The sequence below is a fragment of the Cebus imitator genome, unplaced genomic scaffold (genome assembly GCF_001604975.1).
Source record: "Cebus imitator isolate Cc_AM_T3 unplaced genomic scaffold, Cebus_imitator-1.0 Scaffold234, whole genome shotgun sequence".
In the NCBI taxonomy this organism is placed as follows: Eukaryota; Metazoa; Chordata; class Mammalia; order Primates; family Cebidae; genus Cebus; species Cebus imitator.
This window is the reverse complement of record NW_016107549.1, coordinates 1,592,394-1,611,353: the sequence shown is the minus strand read 5'-3', so window position 1 is coordinate 1,611,353 and position 18,960 is coordinate 1,592,394. Positions and strand designations below refer to the sequence as shown.

Genomic DNA, 18,960 nt, shown 5'->3' with positions numbered 1-18,960 from the left:
CCTTATATCTCTGGGTCTTGATTCTGAACGCTTGTCAGGTGATACTATGATCAAATAAATTTGTATATCTTTTGTCTTTATTAATCTGCCTTTTGTCAGTGATTTTCAGTGAAACTTCAGAGGGCAATAAGGAAGCTTGCTCTTCATCCCTACACAGCCAAGGTTCAGGTTTGATAGACATGGTAACAGATTCCAGGGTACTTGTGTTTATTTAGACACATAAGTATGTATTTAATGACAGGGTCTCACTGTTGCCCAGGCTGGAATGCAGTGGTGTGATCACCATTCATTGCAGCCTCAACCTCCCAGGCGCAAGTGATCCACTTCAGTCTCTGGAGTACTTAGAATTACATGAGCCACCATGCTGAGCTAAGTTTTGTTTGAGACAGGTCATACTCTGTGGCCCAGGCCGGTGTGCAATGGCGTGATCTCAGCTCCCTGTAACCTCTGCCTCTGGGTTCAAGCGATTCTCCCACCTCAGCCTCCCAAGTAGCTCGGACTGCAGGTGCCCACTACCATGCGTGGCTAACATTTGTATTTTTAGTAGAGCCAGAACGTTTCACCATGTCGGCCAGGCTGGTCTTGGAACTCCTGACCTCAAGTGATCCACCCACCTCAGCCTCCCACAGCTCTGTGATTCGAAGCAAAAGTCACTGCGCCCAGCCCAGTACCCAGAGTTTTGACCATCAAGTGGCACACTGAGCTAGGGGGACCCAACAAGACCCCTCACCCCAAGACACCAGATGGGGGCAACTGCCCACTTTATTAGACAGTAGGTGGCCCACAGGTCTCCCCAGGGCCCACCCTCACAGTGGACACACCATACAGGACAACAGAAGGAACCTGCTACTCTGTCCTCTTGTCCCTGGGATCTGGCCCTGGGATGGGTGGGAAAGAGGAAGGTGGGGCTGGCCTCACAGAGGCCTCATAAATACAAGGTCACTGGCCCAGGGATGCAAAGGAGTGGGGCAGCAGGGACTCAGGGAGGGCGAGGTGTCCTGGAGTGGTTCATGTCACGCAGCCTCCTGTGTGGGAGGGGGCCTCGGCTTGGCATCCAGGCGGCATAGGGGACTGTTGTACACCATCTGCAGGTTCACCTTGTGGCCCACCAGCTCCCGGATGTTGTTGATGCAATATTTGATCATCGTTGGGCTTATGGGGGAGGGAAGAGAGTTTACCATGAGGTCAGCACATGTGCTCTTCTGCTTAGTTTTCCATGGCTCCCATCTTCTTCAGAGGAAAAGCTCAAGTTCTCTCCATGACCCACAGGGCCCTGTGCCGTCTGCCCTATCACCTCCTCTCACTCTCCACCTTCAGCCACACTGGCCTCCTCCCTCTCCCAATACACAAGGCACATGCCCACCTTGGGGCCTTTGTACTGGCTGTGACTGCTACCTGGAACACCCTTCCCCAGATATGCTCACGTTTCACCCCTTCATCCACCTCCAGGTTTTGCTATGATGGCACTTCTTCCCTGACACCTTCCCTGACCAAGTAGTTGCCCTAGACCTCCATATTATCACTTACTGTCCCAGTACAGATTTTTGTCTTTGTTGAGTGCGTTTGTTTTTTGTTTTGAGACGGAGTCTCACTCTGTCACCAGGCTGGAGTGCAGTGGCCCAATCTTGGCTCACCGCAACCTCCGCCTCCTGATTCAAGCAATTCTCCTGGCTCAGTCTCCTGAGTAGCTGGGATTACAGGCACCTACCACCATGCCCAGCTATTTTTTTGTATTATTAGTAGAGATGGGATTTTGCCATGTTGGGCAAGCTGGTCTCAAACTCCTGACATCAGGTGATCTGCCCACCTCGGCCTCCCAAAGTGCTAGAAATACAGTCATGAGCTACTGTGCTTGGTCTTTTTTTTTTTGAGACACAGTCTTGCTCTGTTGCCCAGGCTGGAGTGCAGTGGTCCTGGGTTCAAGCAATTCTGCCTCAGCCTCCAAAGTTGCTGGGATTACAGGCACCTGCCACTGCACCTGGCTAATTTTTGTACTTTTGGTAGAGACAGGGTTTCACCATGTTGGCCAGGCTGGTCTCAAACTCCTGATCTCAGGTGATGCACCTGCCATGGCCACCGAAAGTGCTGGGATTACAGGCATGTGCCACCATGCCTGGCCTGTTTTTATTTTTTGTAGAGACAGAGACTTGCTCTATTACCCAGGCTGATCTTAAACTCCTGGCTCAGGCGATCCTCCTGCCTTGGCCTCCCACAGCACTGGGACGACAGGTGTGAACTACCATGCCTGGCCTGATGTACTTACTGGTCTCGCTAGTTACCATTCTCACTCCACTGGGACCCCCGATTCACACAGGCAGTGATGTGACCTGTCATGTTCACAGCACATTCAGTTTGTGCTTACTGTGAAAGTTTTGTGGCCGGGCACAGTGGCTCACACCTGTAATCCCAGCACTTTGGGAGGCCAAGGTGGGCAGATCATGAGGTCAGGAGTTTGAGATCAGCCTGGCCAACACAGTGAAACGCTGTCTCTACTAAAAATACAAAAATTAGCTGGGCGGGGTGGTGGGCGCCTGTAAGCCCTGCTACTTGGGAGGTTGAAGCAGGAGAATTGCTTGAACCCAGGAGGCAGAGGCTGCAGTGAATCGAGTTCGTGCCACTGGCACGAACCTGGGTGACACAGCAAGACTCTGTCTCAAAAAGAAAAAAAAAAAAAAAACGTTTTGTACACTGAATGAATGAATGGGTAGTGCTGAAACCATGCAGATCTGTATGCCTAGAGAGTGGTCAGAGGCAGCTGGACACCCTGAGTTTCCGCCTGGGCACTTACCGCTCCAGGGAGAGGCCCCAGGCAATGACTGACACATTCTCGGGAAGCCCCATGGGCAGCAGCATTTCCGGACGGAACACCCCTGAGTTTCCAACCTCCACCCACTTCTTCAGGCCTGCAGGGGTGGGATAGGGAAGACAGGGCCAGTGCATGTGAGTTTCTGGGCACTGCTGGTACAGGTTCTGGGTCTGGTGGTGAGCTTGGAAGGTGGGTTATAGGCTTGGCAGTGGGGGGACCTGGGCTGAACCACGGTAGCCTGAGAGCTCCCTCCCCATGTCAGTACCAGGGCCCACCCTGACCTGGGTGGTAGCTGAACACCTCCATGCTGGGCTCCGTGTATGGGTTGTAGGCTGGCTTGAAGCGGAGCTGGGTGATACCTGCAGGGAGCGGGGCGGGCAGGCGAGCAGGGGATTGGAGGGTAATGCTGGTGACCAACACGCCCGCCCGCTGCCGCACCACCACCGCCCACCCCTGCCCACCTGCTCACCCAGCTTGGTGAAGAACTCCCGAAGAACGCCCATGAGGTGGCCTAGGGTGAGGCCGTGATCTGCCACCACGCCCTCGATCTGGTGGAACTCAGCCAGGTGTGTGGCATCCAGGGTCTCGTTCCGGAATACTCGGTCAATGGAGAAGTACTTGGCTGGCGTGAAGGGTTTCTAGGGGTGACAGTTGAGCCAGGCTCGGGCATGGGTCAGAAGGTCCCTTTGAAAGAACCCTCTCCCCACTCTGCCCCCCACCTGGGCCAACCGTACCTTCTGAGCAAGGCGGTAGAGCACACGGGCACTGGCTGATGTGGTATGGGTGCGCAGTAGGTTTTTCCGGGCCTCGTCCAGCTTCCAGTTATACTTGTACCTTCAGAAGGGAAGGTGGGAAGTCCATGCAATAGCCTAGGGGTCCCCATCCTCCTTCCCCTCCACACCAGGTGAGTCCTGCCTCACCCCTGTGAGCCGTAGCCGCCCTGAGAGTGGGTCCGCTTGACCCGCTGGACGTAGTCCATTGGGAGCTGCAGGGCCTCAGCTGGATCTGGGGGGGGCAGAGCATCAGGTCAATGAGCATTTCTCTCTTTTTTTTGTTGTTTTTCAGACAGGGTCTCGCTCTGTTGTCGAGGCTGGAGTGCAGTGGTGCAATCCGGGCTCACTACAACCTCTAGCAATTCTCATGCCTCAGTTTTCTCGTGTGTGTGTGTGTGTGTGCGTGTGTGTGTGAGAGAGAGAGAGAGAGTGTGTGTGTGTGTGTGTTTTGAGACAGAGTCTTGCTCAGTCACCCAGGCTGGAGTGCGGCTCAATCTTGGCTTGCTGCAACCTCTACCTCCCAGGTTCAAGCAGTCTTCCTAACTCAGCCTCCCGAGTAGCTGGGATTACAGGTGGCTGCCACCACACCCGGATAATTTTTGTATTTTTAGTTGAGATGGGGTTTTGCCATGTTGGTCAGGCTGGCCTCGAACTCCTGACCTCAGGTGATCCACCCACCTCGGCTTCCCAGAGTGTTGGGATTACAGGTGCGAGTCACCATACCTGGCCTTTTTTTTTTTTTTTTTTTTCCTGAGACAGAATTTCGCTCTTGTTGCCCAGGCTGGGGTGCAATGGCGCAATTTTGGCTTACCGCAATCCTCGCCTCTCGGGTTCAAGTGATTCTCCTGCCTCAGTCTCCCAAGTAGCTGGGATTACAGGCATGCGCCACCATGCCTGGCTAATTTTGTATTTTTAGTAGAAACAGGGTTTCTCCCTGTTGGTCAGGCTGGTCTCTAACTCCCAGCCTCAGGTCATCTGCCTGCCTCAGCCTCCCAAAGTCCTGGTATTACAGGCATGAGCCACAGCATCTGGCCTTTTTTTTTTTTAAAGGGACAGAGTCTTGCTCTGTTGCTTGGGCTGCAGTACAATGATACAATCATAGCTCACTGTAGCCTCGAACTCCCAGGCTCATGCAATCCTTTACCTCAGCTTCCTGAGTAGCTGGAACTATAGGTGTGCACCACCATGCCCAGCTAATTTTTTTTTTTGTACAGATGCGATCTTTCTATGTTGCTCGAACTTCCGGCCTCAAGTGATCCTCCTGCCTTGGCCTCCCAAACAGTAGGATTATACCCTCTGAGCCTGGGCAAGTTTCCTTCTTTGTAAAAAGGGGTACCAGTATGCTTCCAGTAGTTGGCAGAAAGATTACAACAGTAGCTAGCATGTGACAACTGCTTAGTAAGTTTTGGGTGCTATGACAGTGATGACGAGAATGATGTTGCTCCTCCTGGCCAGATGGCAGGCACCTAGTGACCTCAACTGCCCTCTCGGTCAGGAAGGCCACCCACTGTGGAAAGTCATTCCATTTCAGATAGTGCTAAGGGCAATAAAAGAAAAAGATGGGGCCAGGCACGGTGGCTCATGCCTGTAATCCCAACACTTTGGGAGGCTGAGGCGGGCGGATCACAAGGTCAGGAGATTAAGACCTTCCTGGCCAACATGGAGAAACCTCATCTCTACTAAAAATACAAAATCAGCCAGGTGTGGTGACACACACTTCTAATCCCAGCTACTCAGGAGGCGAGGCTGAGGCAAGAGAATTGCTTGAACCTGGGAGGCGGAGCTTGCGGTGAGCCGAGATGGCGTCTTTGCACTCCAGCCTGGGGAACAAGAGCAAAACTCTGTCTCACAAGAAAAAGAAAGAAAGAAATGAGACAAAAGAATGAACACCTTTGGGAGGCCGAGGCGGGTGGATCACGAGGTCAAGAGATTGAGACCATCCTGGTCAATATGGTGAAACCCCGTCTCTACTAAAAATACAAAAAATTAGCTGGGCATGGTGGTGTGTGCCTGTAATCCCAGCTACTCAGGAGGCTGAGGCAGGAGAATTGCTTGAACCCAGGAGGCGGAGGTTGCGGTGAGCCGAGATCGCGCCATTGCACTCCAGCCTGGGTAACAAGTGCGAAACTCCGTCTCCAAAAAAGAATGAACACTAGGGATGAAGGGCTTCTGCAGAACTGGGGGTGGGGGGCTGGGAGTGTCAGGCTGGCCTGTCTCTGGTGACCCTTGAGTAAAGGTTTGATGCTGCAGCCTCCGTCGAAGATCTAGGAGAAAACAGGTCTCAGCGAAAGACAGAACATAAGCAAGGGCCCTGAGGTGGGCACAGCCTGGCATGCCCAAAGACGACTAGGGGATCAGGCATGATGTGGGGGCTCATGCCTGTAATCCTGGCAGTTTGGGAGGCCGAGGTGGGCGGATCACAGTCAGGAGTTCAAGACCAGTCTGACCAATATGGAGAAACCCTGTCTCTACTAAAAATGCAAGAAAAAAATTAGCCAGGCATGGTGGCAGGTGCCTGTAAACCCAGCTACTCGGGAGGGTGAGGCAGGAGAATTTGCTTGAACCCGGGAAGTGGAGGTTGCAGTGAGCCAAGATCATGCCACTGCACTCCAGCTTAGATGACAGAGTTAGACCCTGTCTCAAAAACGACTGGAGGTCGGGGAATGAGAACAGAGCTTGACACATCAGCTCCCTTGGGCCTTCTTGGCCACAAGGATGGACTATAACTTATATATATATTTTTTTAGAGGTAGACTCTTCCCTATGTTGCCTGAGCTGGATTTGAACTCCTGGGCTCAAACAATCCTCTTGCCTTGGCCTCCCAAGTAGCCCGGACTATAGGTGCACATCACCATGCCCAGTTCTAGACCTAATTTGATAAAATGGAATGCCCATCCTGTAAAGGCTCTGCCCTGGCCTGGCATCTTTCATGTCTCAGGGAGGCCCTAGGGGCTGACCCACCTCGAAGGAAGAAGGTGTCGTGCTGGTCACGGGCTGGGTGCTGCTGGGGCTGGAAGAGTGCATCAAAGTTCCAGAAGGAGCTCTCAATGAAGTTATCGGTTGGCATCTCGGTGAACCTGGTGGGAGACTCGGCCTGACTGCCCTGTTTGTGCCCAGCGGCGGCAGCAGGCCCCGCCCCTGGCCCCATGCTCACCCCATCTCCAGGAAGATCTGTCGGAACTGGGAGCGGACCTTGAGCAGGGGGTGAAGGTGGCCGCTGTCAGGGAGGACGCCTTGGGCCAAGAAGTTGTAGGGCTTGAAGGGCCGGTCCCGCCAGGAGCCACTGGGGGAAAATCCAAGGGCCTGGTAAGGGCTGCCCGCCCCCGCCCCCTGCCCCAACTCCCACCTTCCCTTACCTGGGGTTGCCCCCTACCTGGAGATCATCTCTGGGCTCAGCTCGGTCTCCTGCTTGGAGATGCTGGTACTAAAGGCACTGCCTTTGCTCACCCAGTAGGTCTTCAGGGTCCTGCGGCCGGGGAAAGCAAGGGGATGCCACTGCCACCTCCTCCTAGAGGTTTTCCTTGATCTCCCATCTGATGAGGATCCCCATGCCACCTACCAAGTCACTCTGCTTTATTTCCATCCTGACATTTATCACTACCTGAAATCCTCCTATGTGGCCATGTTCTATCTCCTTGTATTCACTCACTTATTCATTCAACACTAATTGAGAACCTAATGTATGCCAGGTGGTAAGTACACGACTGAGTGATGGTAGTAGGGAAAGTCTACCAGATTTATTCTGTGCCACGCTCTGTTCTGCTAAAGTCTCCCCACAAGCTCCTGAAAGAGCACAGTTTTTTGTTTTTATATTTTTTTGAGGAGTTTCACTCTTGTTACCCAGGCTGGAGTGCAATGGTGCAGTCTCAGCTCACTGCAACCTCCACCTCCCAGGTTCAAGCAATTCTCCTGCCTCAGCCTCCCCAGTAGCTGGAATTACAGGCACTCACCACCACGCCTAGCTAATTTTTGTAATTTTAATAGAGACGGGGTTTCATCATGTTGGCCAGGCTGATCTCAAACTCCTGACTGCAGGCGATTCACCGGCCTCGGCCTCCCAAAGTGCTGGGATTACAGGCATGGGCCATTGTGCCTGGCCCCTTTTTGTTTTTTTGAGATGGGGTCTATGTTGCCCAGGCTGGCCTTGAGTTCCTGGATTCAAGTGATCCTAACACTTCAGCCTCCTGAGTAACTGGGATTATACATGTGAGCCACCACACTTGGCCCAGGCTGTTTTATAGATAAGGAAACTGAGACCAGCAAATGCCAGGTCACACAACTAGTTAAGTGGCAGAGCCTGGACTTCAATTAGGCATCCCAGCCCTCGTCTGTTCTCTCTGCCACTTTGTGTCTGCTCAGAGGGGACATCTGTCCTGTGAGAGGACAGCCCCCAGCCAGTCCAGGTTCCAGAAGCCTGTCTGGTGTGCGTTCATTAAACTTCAGATCATGCTAAGGACGGTGAAAGAAATGAACAAGCACCAGAGAATGACGACTAGGAGTGGCGGGCTTCATGGAGCTAAAGGGGGAGTAGGGGTGTCAGGGTGGCCTCTTTAAGGTGACACAGGAGTGAGACTTGGTGAGGAGCCTGCCTTGAAGCTCAGCGAGAAAACAATTCCCAGCAGAAGGGTCCTCATGGGGAAAGACCCCGAGGTTCGTGGGCTCGACAACTATGGCATTAAGTGGGCTGGGAGGAAACTGGCCGCACCTGTGTCTGGAGTGGGCCGGGTGTCTCCCTCCTACTGTGCCTCCACCATGCCACACAGGTGGTGTAGGGGCACCCACTCACACTTCAGCCAGCAGCTTCCTCTTCCTCAGCTCGCTCCTCTCCTTTTCCCCCAGCTTCTCAGCCTGTCCCCGCTGGACCATCTGGAGCCGCCGCTGCACCTCATCCTCCATGCTGTCCACCTGCCGGGATGAGGGGTGTGAGCCAGGGGCCCATGTGCCCCTCCATATGCCCACTGGCCAGCTGGTAGGAACTCACCACTCGGAACACCCGGGGCCCGTCGGCCGTGCTCTTGTCCACCCGGATCCACTTGTTGGACATGGCCTTGCTGAACCCCACTTTGCCACTGGGCAGTCGCTGGAAAAGAGAGGCTGCAGTGAGTGGGGCACAAGGGCCGCTTTCACCCCATCACCCACTCCCCATTCACCCCGCAGATCCTACCATAAGCTCGCTCTGGGCCAGGCCCTCGGGGGGGATGCTTCGAAACACACGGGCCTCATGGCTGCCCTCCCGGGCAATCTCCTCGCCTTCCGAAGTAAGCTCCCAGCGCTTGGTGGAGCGAAGTTCAGCCTCGATGACCTGCAGGGAAATGAGGGGGTCCGGGCAGGAGTGAGGCTCAGATCCCAGCACCCCCTCTCTGCAACACTGGGTCCCAAGTTCAAAGCACAGCCCTTGAAGCTGGCTTCCCATCCCAGCTATACAACTCCCAGGATAAAGTAGACCACTAAGGATTTTACCTGGCAGAGGACAAATTCTTACTGTCAGTTTTCAACCCATGACTGATTTTAATGTGAAAAATTAGGTGAAGTGATTTGTCTCCACCTTTTTTTGTTTTGGTTTTCTTTGAGAGGGGGCCTCACCATGTCGCTAGTCTGGAGTGCAGTGGTGTGATCACAGCTCACTGCAGACTCGACTTTCTGGGCTCAAGCAATCCTTCTGCCTCAGTCTCCCGAGTAGCTGGGACTACAAGCACTTGCCACCACACCTGGCTAATTTTTAAATTACTTTTTAAAGACAGAGTGGGCTGGTGGCAGTGGCTCACACCTATAATCCCAGCACTTTGGGAGGCCAAGGCAGGTGGATCACCTGAGGTCAGGAGTTTGAGACCAGCCTGGCCAACATGGTGAAGCCCACTCTCTACTGAAAATACAAAATTAGCCAGGCGTGGTGGCATGCGCCTGTAATCCCAACTACTAGGGAGGCTGAGGCAGGAGGATGGCTTGAACCTGGGAGACACAGGTTGCAGTGAGCAGAGATCGCGCCATTGCACTCCAGCCTGGGTAACAGAGCGAGACTCCATCTCCAAAAAAAGAAAAAAAGATGGGGTGTTGTTATATTGTCCAGGCTGGTCTCAAACTCCTGGCCTCAAGTGATTTTCCTGCCTCAGCCTCCCAAAGTGCTGGCATTACGGGCATGAGCCACCATCCCCAGCCTGTCTCCATGTTTAAATGTTCACATGTCACCGGGTGCAGTGGCTCATGCCTATAATTCCAGCACTTTGGGAAGCGAAGGCGGGCAGATCACAAGTCAGGCGTTTGAGACCAGCCTGACCAACATGGTGAAACCCCATCTCTACTAAAAAATACAAAAAATTAGCCAGGCATGGTGGTGGGCACCTGTAATCCCAGCTACTGGAAAGGCTGAGTCAGGAGAATTGCTTGAACTGGGGAGGCAGAGGTTGCAGGGAGCCGAGATCATGCCATTGCATTCCAGCCCAGGCAACAGTGTGAGACTCCATCTCAAAAAACAAGACAAAAAATGTTCACATGTCAGTCCCCAGAATGTCAGAGAAGGGCTCCGGAGGTCCACATTACAAACAAAAACTGAGGTTCCAGGTCCAGAGCCATGTGGACAAGGACAACAAGGATAAGTAGGGTGTATAGGGCCTAGCTCTCACTTCGTTTTAATCCCAGCTCTGCCCTTCACTTACTTTGTGACCTCAGGAAAGTTGCTTAACTTCTGAGTGACTCTTCTCATCCATAAAAGAAAGGTGTGATGGGTTCTACCTCAGATGATTTCAAGGAGTAGGTAAATCAATACTCAGAAAGAATATATAGTGCCTACCATGTGATAAATTTGGCATAAATTCTAACTACTATAATTATTATGGCTATTACTGTCATTAGATTGAAGCTCATCTCTTACATTATTTAACCCTCTGTGACATATACAAATGTCAAATCATATTGATAAAGGCACTGTCACCCCCACACAACATAGCTGCTATCTCTCCTCTGCATTGAGGACTATGGGCTCTGCAGCCTGAGTGCCTAATTTCAAATCTGGGCTCATCAGCCCCTTCTATTCACACTGATTATGTTACTGACCATCAGCTGTCACATCTGCAAAATGGGAATAACATGGTCAACAGCCTAGGATTATGGAAGGGATTGGACAAACAAGCTGAGACTACAGTGGGGCACAGAACATGGGCTTTGTGGATAAATGGCCCAGATCCTGGCTTCGTGGATCTAGTCTCCTGGGTGGCCCATGGGCCCCCCAGCATCCTCCTCCTGTGACTCTGTCACTGTCCACTTGCCCAAGTCAGAAGGTGGGACTTCATCTGTGCTCCCCTTGCCTTGTCCTGAATCCCAGGCCTTCCCACCTCCCCCAAGCTGCCTTCCCAGAGCCAGACATCATGCCCTCCAGCTTGGGCAAGTACCAGCCTCTGCTTTCATCCCTTCACCTCTAGTCCTGTCCCTGCCAATTCTCCCCAAAGGTGATGCAGTTAGCACACTCATCTGACCGGCTTTGGCTCCTGCTATGGCTCCTCAGTTCCCCCATGAGGTACAGACCTAAGAGGCCTTGCAATTACAGCTGTTCTGGTCTCCCTCGCCGCCTCCCAAACTCCCAGCCACTGATCTCTAAATCGTTATCACTTTCTGCCAGTGTAGAGACACGACTCAGCTGTCACCCGCACCAGTCCGCTTTCCCTGACCCCCAATGCTGAGTCAGCTGTCATCGCTGGTTCCCCTGTGTTCCCCTCCATCACTCTGGTTACTGAAGCACCTTCCTATTAGGTTGCAACCTGCGTGAGGGCAGCAATTGCGTCTTCTCTGTCCATCATCGTACCTCCTACCCACGCTGAGGCTAATAAACGTTTATTGCATGCGTGCGTCTGGGCCCTCACTCGTCCCGGGGTGGACACGTAGACAGCTATCCCCAACTAGGCCTGAGGGAGTTTGGCCTGGACGTAGGGCCCTCGTGGCAAGGGGGCTGTAGGTGCAAGGGCAAGGCAACTCAGCTCACCTCGCCCAGCGCCTGAAGGCTCTTCACGGCGCCCACCACCGCCTGATGCTCCACGCCCAGCTCGGCCGCTAGCTCCGCACTGTCCAGGCCACCATCGGACGCCTCCAGCCGCCGGAGCAGCAGTTCCGCCACTGGACCATCCGCCATGGCTGCTTCCAGTGTATTCAGCGTGTCCCGGCCGGGGCCTGAGCCACCGGAACCGGAACCCGGAGCGTGCACCGCCATCTTGAATGTGTCTAACCGCAGAGCAGGACCTAATGTGTCGTCATCTTGAGAGTGGCACCTGAGCACTCAAAAGGTGCTCGGGACTTGGTTCCCACCTCGGCCCTTGCTCCATCAGTGGTGTCTGGTTGACCAGAGAGGTAAAATTTATTATCTCAAGGTCAGAAGCACCGCCCTGTTTGGGTTTTATTTAGCCTCACTTCGAGCGGGCTGTGTGACCTTGGACTTCACCCTCTCTGGGTACAGAACCTTCTGCCCTTCTGGTATTCTCTCTTGCCCTCGGAGAGGCGGTGGGTGGTGGGCTCCAGAGATGGTCATTTTGGCGATGTCAGCTAGTTTTAAAATTTCAAAAGTAGGCTGGGTAGGGACCATCATCCATTTTGATAGAGGGGAAAGGGATTCACCTAGTAAGTCAAGGTGGCAGCTAACCTGTATGGACTAGCTCCCGTGTGGTAGTATTTAGTTATGGGCTAAGTACTAATTTCAAATCTGGGCATTATTTCATTTTCTCTCCAAAACTTTATGGTGTAGATACTGATATAACCCCATTACACAGGTGAGAAAACTGAGGCCCAGAGGGTGGTATGACTTGCCCAAGGTTCTGCAGAGAGTTGGTGGAAATGAAGTTATAAAGTATAAACCTTCCAACTGGGCATGTTGGCTCATGCCTGTAATGCCAGCACTTTGGGAGGCCGAGGTGGGCAGAAGTTTGAGACCAGCCTGACCAACATCATGAAACCCCCATCTCTACCAAAAATACAAAAATTAGCTGGGCATGGTGGCATGCGCCTATAATCTTAGCTACCCAGGAGGCTGAGGCAAAAGAATTCGCTCGAACTTGGGAGGTGGAGATTGCAGTGAGCCGAGAGCAAGCCACGGCACTCCAGCCTAGGGGACACAGCAAAACTGCATCTCAAAAAAAAAAAGGCCAGGCGCGGTGGCTCATGCCTGTGATCCCAGCACTTTGGGAGGCTGAGGTAGGTGGATCATGAGGTCAGGTGTTTGAAATCAGCCGGGCCAAATTGGTGAAACCCCATCTCTACTAAAAATACAAAAATTAGCCGGGCGTGGTGGCGCATGCCTGTAGTCCCAGCTACTCCGGAGGCTGAGGCAGGAGAGTCACTTGAACCCAGGAGGCAGAGGAGGAGGTTGGAGTGAGCCGAGATTTTGCCATTGCACTCCAGCCTGGCGACAGAGTGAGACTCTGTCTCAAAAGAAAAAAAAAAAAAAAAAAAAAAAAAAAAAAAAAAAAAAAAAAAAAAAAAAAATATATATATATATATATGTATACATACACACATAGTGCAAAACATGTTTCTTTTTTGAAACAGGGTCTTGCTCTGTCACCCATGCTAGAGTGCAGTGGTGCAATTACTGCTTACTGTAGCCTTGACTTCCCAGGCTCTAGCGATCCTCCAACCTTGGGCTCCCGAGTAGATGGAATTACTGGTGTAAGCCACCACACCCAGCTAATCTTTGTGTTTGTTTGTTTGTTGTTGTTTGTAAAGATGGGTTTTCACCATGTTGCCCAGGCTGGTCTCAAACTCCTAGGCTCAAGTTATTCTCCTGCCTCCATCTCCCAAAGTGCTGGCTTTACAGGTGTGACCCACCTCACGCAGCCAGCCAGACCCTGACTCTTACCAAAAAAAAAAAAAAAAAAGGTTTACTAATAAAATATTTTTATTTTTTTCATACTAAATCTTCAAAATCTGATGTGCATTTTACACTTACAGCACCTCTCAGTTCAGACCAACCACATTTTAAATGGTCAGGAGTCACATGTAGGCAGTGGTGACTATGTCAGCACAGGTAGATTAGAATCCTAGATCTGCTGGCTGGGTGAAGTGGCTTGTGCCTGGGTAATTTTTTGTATCTTTAGGAGTGACGGGGTTTCACCATGTTGGCCAGGCTGGTGACGAACTCCTGACCTCATGATCTACCCACCTTGGCCTCCCAAAGTACTGGGATTACAGGCATGAGCCGCTGCGCCTGGCCTTGCCCAACATGTGTGTATATGTATATGTATATATGTATGTATGTATTTGATAAGAACAAGGTTTCACCACGTTGCCCAGGCTGGTCTTGAACTACTGGGCTTGAACAATCTGCCTACCTCTGCTAGGATTACAGGTGTGAACCTAGCATCCAAGGTGCTAGGATTACAGCTCAGCTTATTTTTTTTATTTTTGAGACAGTCTTGCTCTGTCACCCAGGCTAGAGTGTGTAGTGGTAGGAACACATCTCACTGCAGCCTCAACCTCCTGGGCTCAAGTGATCCTGATCCTCCTGCCTCAGCCTCTAAGTAGCTGTGACCACAGGCTGGCGCCACCATGCCTGGGTCTTAAAAAATTTTTTTTTGTAAAGACGGCATCCTGCTGTATTACCCAGGCTGGTCTTGAACTCCTGGCCTCAAGCAATCCTCCCATATTGGCCTACCAAAGTGTTGGGATTACAGGTGTGAGCCATTGTGCTCGGCCTGGTTTTAGTTAATTTCCACAGGAGTCCTTCCTTCCTCTTTTCTGTTATGCAGCAAGTAGTTTTTAAGCCTGTTCTGTGCCAGGTGCTGCAGGTGACACTGGAGGATGCAAAGGGAACAAATCAGGTAGTGTCTAACCTCAGGTAGGAAGCGCAAAGCCCACAGGTGCCTGATGCAAGAACAGAAGGAAGGCTCAGCAGGAGGCCTGGGATGGTCCCTGGCATTCTCATGAGGGGGGCCAGACTAGGCAATACTGAATTCTACCTAGAGGAAGGGGTAGAATCCCAACTTCCCCAGTTCATTCTCCCTGCCGCTTTTTTTTTTTTTTTTCTTTTTTTGAAACGAAGTCTCACTCTATCACTTGGACTGGTGGGCTGGAGTGGAGTGGTGCAATCTTGGCTCACTGCAACCTCTGCCACCAGGTTCAAGCGATTCTCCTGCCTCAGCCTCCTGAGTAGCTGGGATTACAGGCATGCGCCACCACGCCTGGCTAATTTTTGTATTTTTAGTAGAGATGAGGTTTTGCCATGTTGATCAGGCTGGTCTCAAACTCCAGACCTCAGGTGATCTGCCCTCCTTGGCCTCCCCAAGTGCTGGCTTTACAGGCTTTCAGCCACTGTGCCTGGCCACCATTTCTTTTTCTTTTTTTAACCAAAAACACTTGCCAGGTTATTCCCCCCCCCCACTTTGTTTTCCTTTTTTTAAAATTTTTTCCTTTCTCCCTTTTCTGAGTCACTACCTTTAGCTAGGAAGCACCCCCTCCCCACCCTCTTTCCTGGATCCCCTTCATTCCCTCCTTCCACAGTCCACTCCCGGGTTCCCAGGTCCAGGGCTTTATTTGCCAAACTTTGGAAAACCCCCAGCTCTCCTTCCTCCTTTCTGCAGCGTGGGGGCACGGTGCTGTTGCCAGTCACGTGTCTCTACCTTCAGAAGACTCTAGACTCGGTCGAGGTCGAGGTGGAGGGGGGGTCCTGCCCATCTCCCTAGCACCTTATCGTCCCTACCATCTGTGTCTTTTTTCCCTCTCCAAACGGAACCCCCGGCCCTCTAGCCTACAGCCGTTTAATTGCAAAAGCCAGGCCGTTTGTGGGAGACCACAAGACAGCGACCCCCTTCATTTACCGGTTGAGAAGAGAGTAAAGGGGCTGCTGCAACCTGGGTAATAACCCTGTCCCCACCCCAGGAGTCACACCCTTAAGCCTTCCTTCCCTCTTGTCCCAGGACAGCTTTAAAAACGTTAAAAGCCTTTCGGCTGGGTAGCGTCTGGCCAGGGTCGTCCCCTCTGGCTGCTCAGGGGCGTCTGTCACTTCAGAGAGGTTAAGTGACTTGACCCAGGTCACACAGCAGCAGTCCGATAGGCTGCCAGGTCACTAGGGACAGGAGGAGGAGAGAGCTGGCATTTTTCCCATTGGCCCGCGTGGCTGTAGCACTGGGGTGCAGCGAAGCCCCAGGGTCCCAACCCCTGAGCTCTGTCCCATCCCGGGTGGGGATGGGGGCGCGGCGGTAGGGTGCTGGTTCTCAAATGCAAGATAAGAATGGCTAGAAAAGCCTTGCCCAGCCCCTCCAGGTAGAGGGAATGAGAGGGAGAGAAGCTGGGACAGGGTTCCGGTCCCGCGTGGAGACAGCTGCGCTCGCGCCGGTGCTTTAAACGCCGAGATGAGGAAAGACGCACGCGGGCGAGGGCGGGGTTGGGTTTAGGTCTAGTCACATGACCTGGCCTCAGGGGCTCGCGGCCCCCACCCCACCAGTGGGCGTCCCCCACAACGCGTGGTCGACTCTCATTGGTCAGCAATGAGGCCAATAGAAATCGGCCATCTGGGAACCCAGCGTTCCGAGGCGCATCCTAACTTAGTGAACCGATAAAGGTCCAATGGAAAAAGACAACCGTGAGCGGAGACCAGTGATAAAGTGCTAGGGGCGGGCCCAAGGGCTGGGTCAGGTTGGTTTGAGAGGCGGATGGGTATAAAAATGCAAGGCGGGCGGCGGCGGCCGTTCGTACTGCAGAGCAGCTGCCCCGGAGTCGTCTTAAAGGGCCAGCGCGCCGCCGCCCCCTCGGCCCGCCATGCTGCTATCCGTGCCGCTGCTGCTCGGCCTCCTCGGCCTGGCTACCGCCGAGCCCGCTGTCTACTTCAAGGAGCAGTTTCTGGACGGAGGTAACGCCTGATTTCGCCTCGAGGCCGCCCCGCCGACACGGCCGGCCTCCATCCCGGATCTGCGTTGTTGCCCGTAATTATTGCTTTGGGGGTCAACATGGTGGCCCCCGGGGCCTAGAGCCGAGGGCGATCCCTCTTCTGCGTCCCTGGGGAGCGCGGAGGGCGCAGCGGCCTCCTGCAGCGGGAGTTAGGGTTCGCCTGAGGATCTCTTAAGGCACCTGAGGTGTCAAACTAGAGGTTGGGGTGGGTAGAGTCGGGGATCTCTTTCCCTGTCCCCAGCAGCTTGCGGCTCTCGGCAGATGTTTGGTGGGGGAGATCAGCACAGCCGTGCTGACCTACCCCTCTAACCTCCCACTTAGATGGGTGGACTTCCCGCTGGATCGAATCCAAACACAAGTCAGATTTTGGCAAATTCGCCCTCAGTTCCGGCAAGTTCTACGGTGACCAGGAGAAAGATAAAGGTAAGAGTCTAGGAGTGGGTGCTCAGATCCGGGAGGACTTCCTGGCAGAAGTCTTTGTCTGCACACAGCCGGGACAGTCTCCTAGGAGGAGAGCAGGTGGAGGAAAGGGGAGTCGTTTGTATTCTCTAGGTCTTGGGTCCTCGGGGGTCACGGCCCAACGGTGACCTCACTGCTGTCCCGTTTCAGGTTTGCAGACAAGCCAGGATGCACGCTTTTATGCTCTGTCGGCCAGTTTTGAGCCCTTCAGCAACAAAGGGCAGACACTAGTGGTGCAGTTCACGGTGAAACATGAGCAGAACATTGACTGTGGGGGCGGCTATGTGAAGCTGTTTCCTAGTAGTTTGGACCAGACGGACATGCATGGAGACTCAGAATACAACATCATGTTCGGTGAGGGGCTGCTTCTTGGTGTTGACCTCTGTCCCATTAGTTGGAGGGAGACTCAGACCCCATTGAGTTTCTTACATCTCAGAAAAGTGATTTTTGAGAGGATGGAAAGCATTTAATAATAATGATTTTCTTTGGAAGAGGAGCTAAAAGAATAGGTCACAGTTAGCAACAATTCATTGCCTTATCACAGAACTAGGCTGTTAATTTAATGTGTATGATTGTATATAGTTATTTCCCAATCTTACAAATGAGGATGTTGAGTTCTAAAACGCTGATTTTTTTTCTTTAAACTTAAGGCTCCAGCACAGTTTGTTCGGACAGCGTCAAGGTCTGAGTCCCTCTTTTCAGCCTTGATAGACCAAGTTTAAGAACCAGGTTTTCCTTTTGTAGAGGGGAGAGGGCCTGCAAATGGTGGGTAGTCTCTGACTCTTAACTGACTCTGCTTCCCACCTAGGTCCTGACATCTGTGGCCCTGGCACCAAGAAGGTTCATGTCATCTTCAACTACAAGGGCAAGAACGTGCTGATCAACAAGGACATCCGTTGCAAGGTGTGCCTGGGGGTGTGGTGGCAAATGGCTGTCATGGGAGGTTTAGAGGTCAGCCTGACGGCGGGGACCCCACTCACCACCTTCCTTCTTCAGGATGATGAGTTTACACACCTGTACACACTGATTGTGCGACCGGACAATACCTACGAGGTGAAGATCGACAACAGCCAGGTGGAGTCAGGGTCCTTGGAGGACGATTGGGACTTCCTGCCACCCAAGAAGATAAAGGATCCTGCTGCTTCAAAACCAGAAGACTGGGATGAACGGGCCAAGATTGATGATCCCACAGACTCCAAGCCTGAGGTTGGTGTTTGGGAAGGGGCTCTGCTTTCCACACTGGAGGGTGTGTAGGACAGCTGGGCCAACTCTGACCTCTTCTACCCCCCCAGGACTGGGACAAGCCTGAGCATATTCCTGACCCTGATGCTAAGAAGCCTGAGGACTGGGATGAAGAGATGGATGGAGAGTGGGAACCCCCAGTGATTCAGAACCCTGAGTACAAGGTGAGTTTGGGGTTGTGAGCAGGGCTGGAGCTCATAGTGGGGAGTCTACCAACCTCACTCACCCTCTGGTTCTTTTCTCCCTTATGCCTTCTGCAGGGCGAGTGGAAGCCCCGACAGATCGACAACCCAGATTACAAGGGCACTTGGATCCACCCAGAAATTGACAATCCCGAGTATTCCCCTGATCCCAATATCTATGCCTATGATAACTTCGGTGTGCTGGGCCTGGACCTCTGGCAGGTGAGACTTGGAGGGAAAAGGAGGATCCCTGGGGTACCTCAAGTGCTTACCATCACCCAGGAGGAAAGGGACAGGGTAGGATCACACCCCAGGAAGGTCTGACTCAAAAATGGTACTTCTCTAAACAGTACTTCCTGGCCTGTCCCTATGGAGTCCTCAGAGCAGCCCCTTTGAGGTTGTACTTTTTGTGCACCAGGTACTTCCCCAAGTACTTTTATGCAAATCAACTTCTTTAAATACCCTTAAAAAGCTAGAAGGTGGTCAGGTAACACAGAAAGTTAGCTGGGGCTGGGCGCAGTGGCTCACCCTTATAATCACAGTACTTTAGGAGGCTGAGGCAGAAGGATTTCTTCAGGCTAGGAGTTTGACAACTCAACCTTGCTCGGCAACATAGTGAGACCTCATCTCTACACAA

The 18,960-nt window shown here is 52.6% G+C and overlaps 3 protein-coding genes across 4 annotated transcripts in view; 1 reads left to right on the top strand and 2 right to left on the bottom strand.

Moving 5' to 3' along the window:
* SYCE2 (synaptonemal complex central element protein 2) overlaps nucleotides 1–181 on the bottom strand; it is a 23,034-nt gene extending 22,853 nt beyond the window's left edge. The window contains exon 1 of the mRNA XM_017497793.2: nucleotides 154–181. Within this exon, the coding sequence (XP_017353282.2) occupies nucleotides 154–181 (28 nt within the window). The remainder of the gene's footprint in view (nucleotides 1–153) is intronic.
* A 563-nt stretch (nucleotides 182–744) lies between these two features.
* FARSA (phenylalanyl-tRNA synthetase subunit alpha) lies at nucleotides 745–11,740 on the bottom strand. Of its 2 annotated transcripts, none has more exons than XM_017497776.2 (13): nucleotides 11,552–11,740; nucleotides 8,744–8,881; nucleotides 8,561–8,659; nucleotides 8,366–8,484; nucleotides 6,953–7,045; nucleotides 6,734–6,862; nucleotides 6,541–6,656; nucleotides 3,727–3,811; nucleotides 3,541–3,640; nucleotides 3,276–3,444; nucleotides 3,088–3,165; nucleotides 2,789–2,903; nucleotides 745–1,230 (listed from the first exon to the last, which is right to left on the bottom strand). In XM_017497776.2, the coding sequence occupies exons 1-13, from the start codon at nucleotides 11,696–11,698 to the stop codon at nucleotides 1,014–1,016; spliced, it is 1,605 nt and encodes a 534-aa protein (XP_017353265.2). In that variant the 5' UTR covers nucleotides 11,699–11,740; the 3' UTR covers nucleotides 745–1,013. The 2 variants fall into 2 exon arrangements, with proteins under 2 accessions (XP_017353265.2, XP_017353267.2); XM_017497778.2 differs by having other exon boundaries at nucleotides 745–1,152; nucleotides 11,552–11,738.
* A 4,463-nt stretch (nucleotides 11,741–16,203) lies between these two features.
* CALR (calreticulin) overlaps nucleotides 16,204–18,960 on the top strand; it is a 4,543-nt gene continuing 1,786 nt past the window's right edge. The window contains exons 1-7 of the mRNA XM_017497775.2: nucleotides 16,204–16,402; nucleotides 16,762–16,863; nucleotides 17,050–17,253; nucleotides 17,708–17,802; nucleotides 17,896–18,105; nucleotides 18,192–18,305; nucleotides 18,402–18,545. Coding sequence (XP_017353264.1) covers nucleotides 16,312–16,402; nucleotides 16,762–16,863; nucleotides 17,050–17,253; nucleotides 17,708–17,802; nucleotides 17,896–18,105; nucleotides 18,192–18,305; nucleotides 18,402–18,545 — 960 coding nt within the window. The 5' untranslated portion in view covers nucleotides 16,204–16,311. The remainder of the gene's footprint in view (nucleotides 16,403–16,761; nucleotides 16,864–17,049; nucleotides 17,254–17,707; nucleotides 17,803–17,895; nucleotides 18,106–18,191; nucleotides 18,306–18,401; nucleotides 18,546–18,960) is intronic.

Coding starts and splice junctions, on each gene's coding strand:
- FARSA (XM_017497776.2), bottom strand. CDS start 11,698: ATGGCGGATGGTCCAGTGGCGGAACTGCTGCTCCGGCGGCTGGAGGCG. Junction 3,166..3,275: donor GGAGTTCTTCACCAAGCTGG/GTGAGCAGGTGG, acceptor CGCTCCCTGCAG/GTATCACCCAGCTCCGCTTC. Junction 2,904..3,087: donor GGTGTTCAGCTACCACCCAG/GTCAGGGTGGGC, acceptor CCACCCCTGCAG/GCCTGAAGAAGTGGGTGGAG.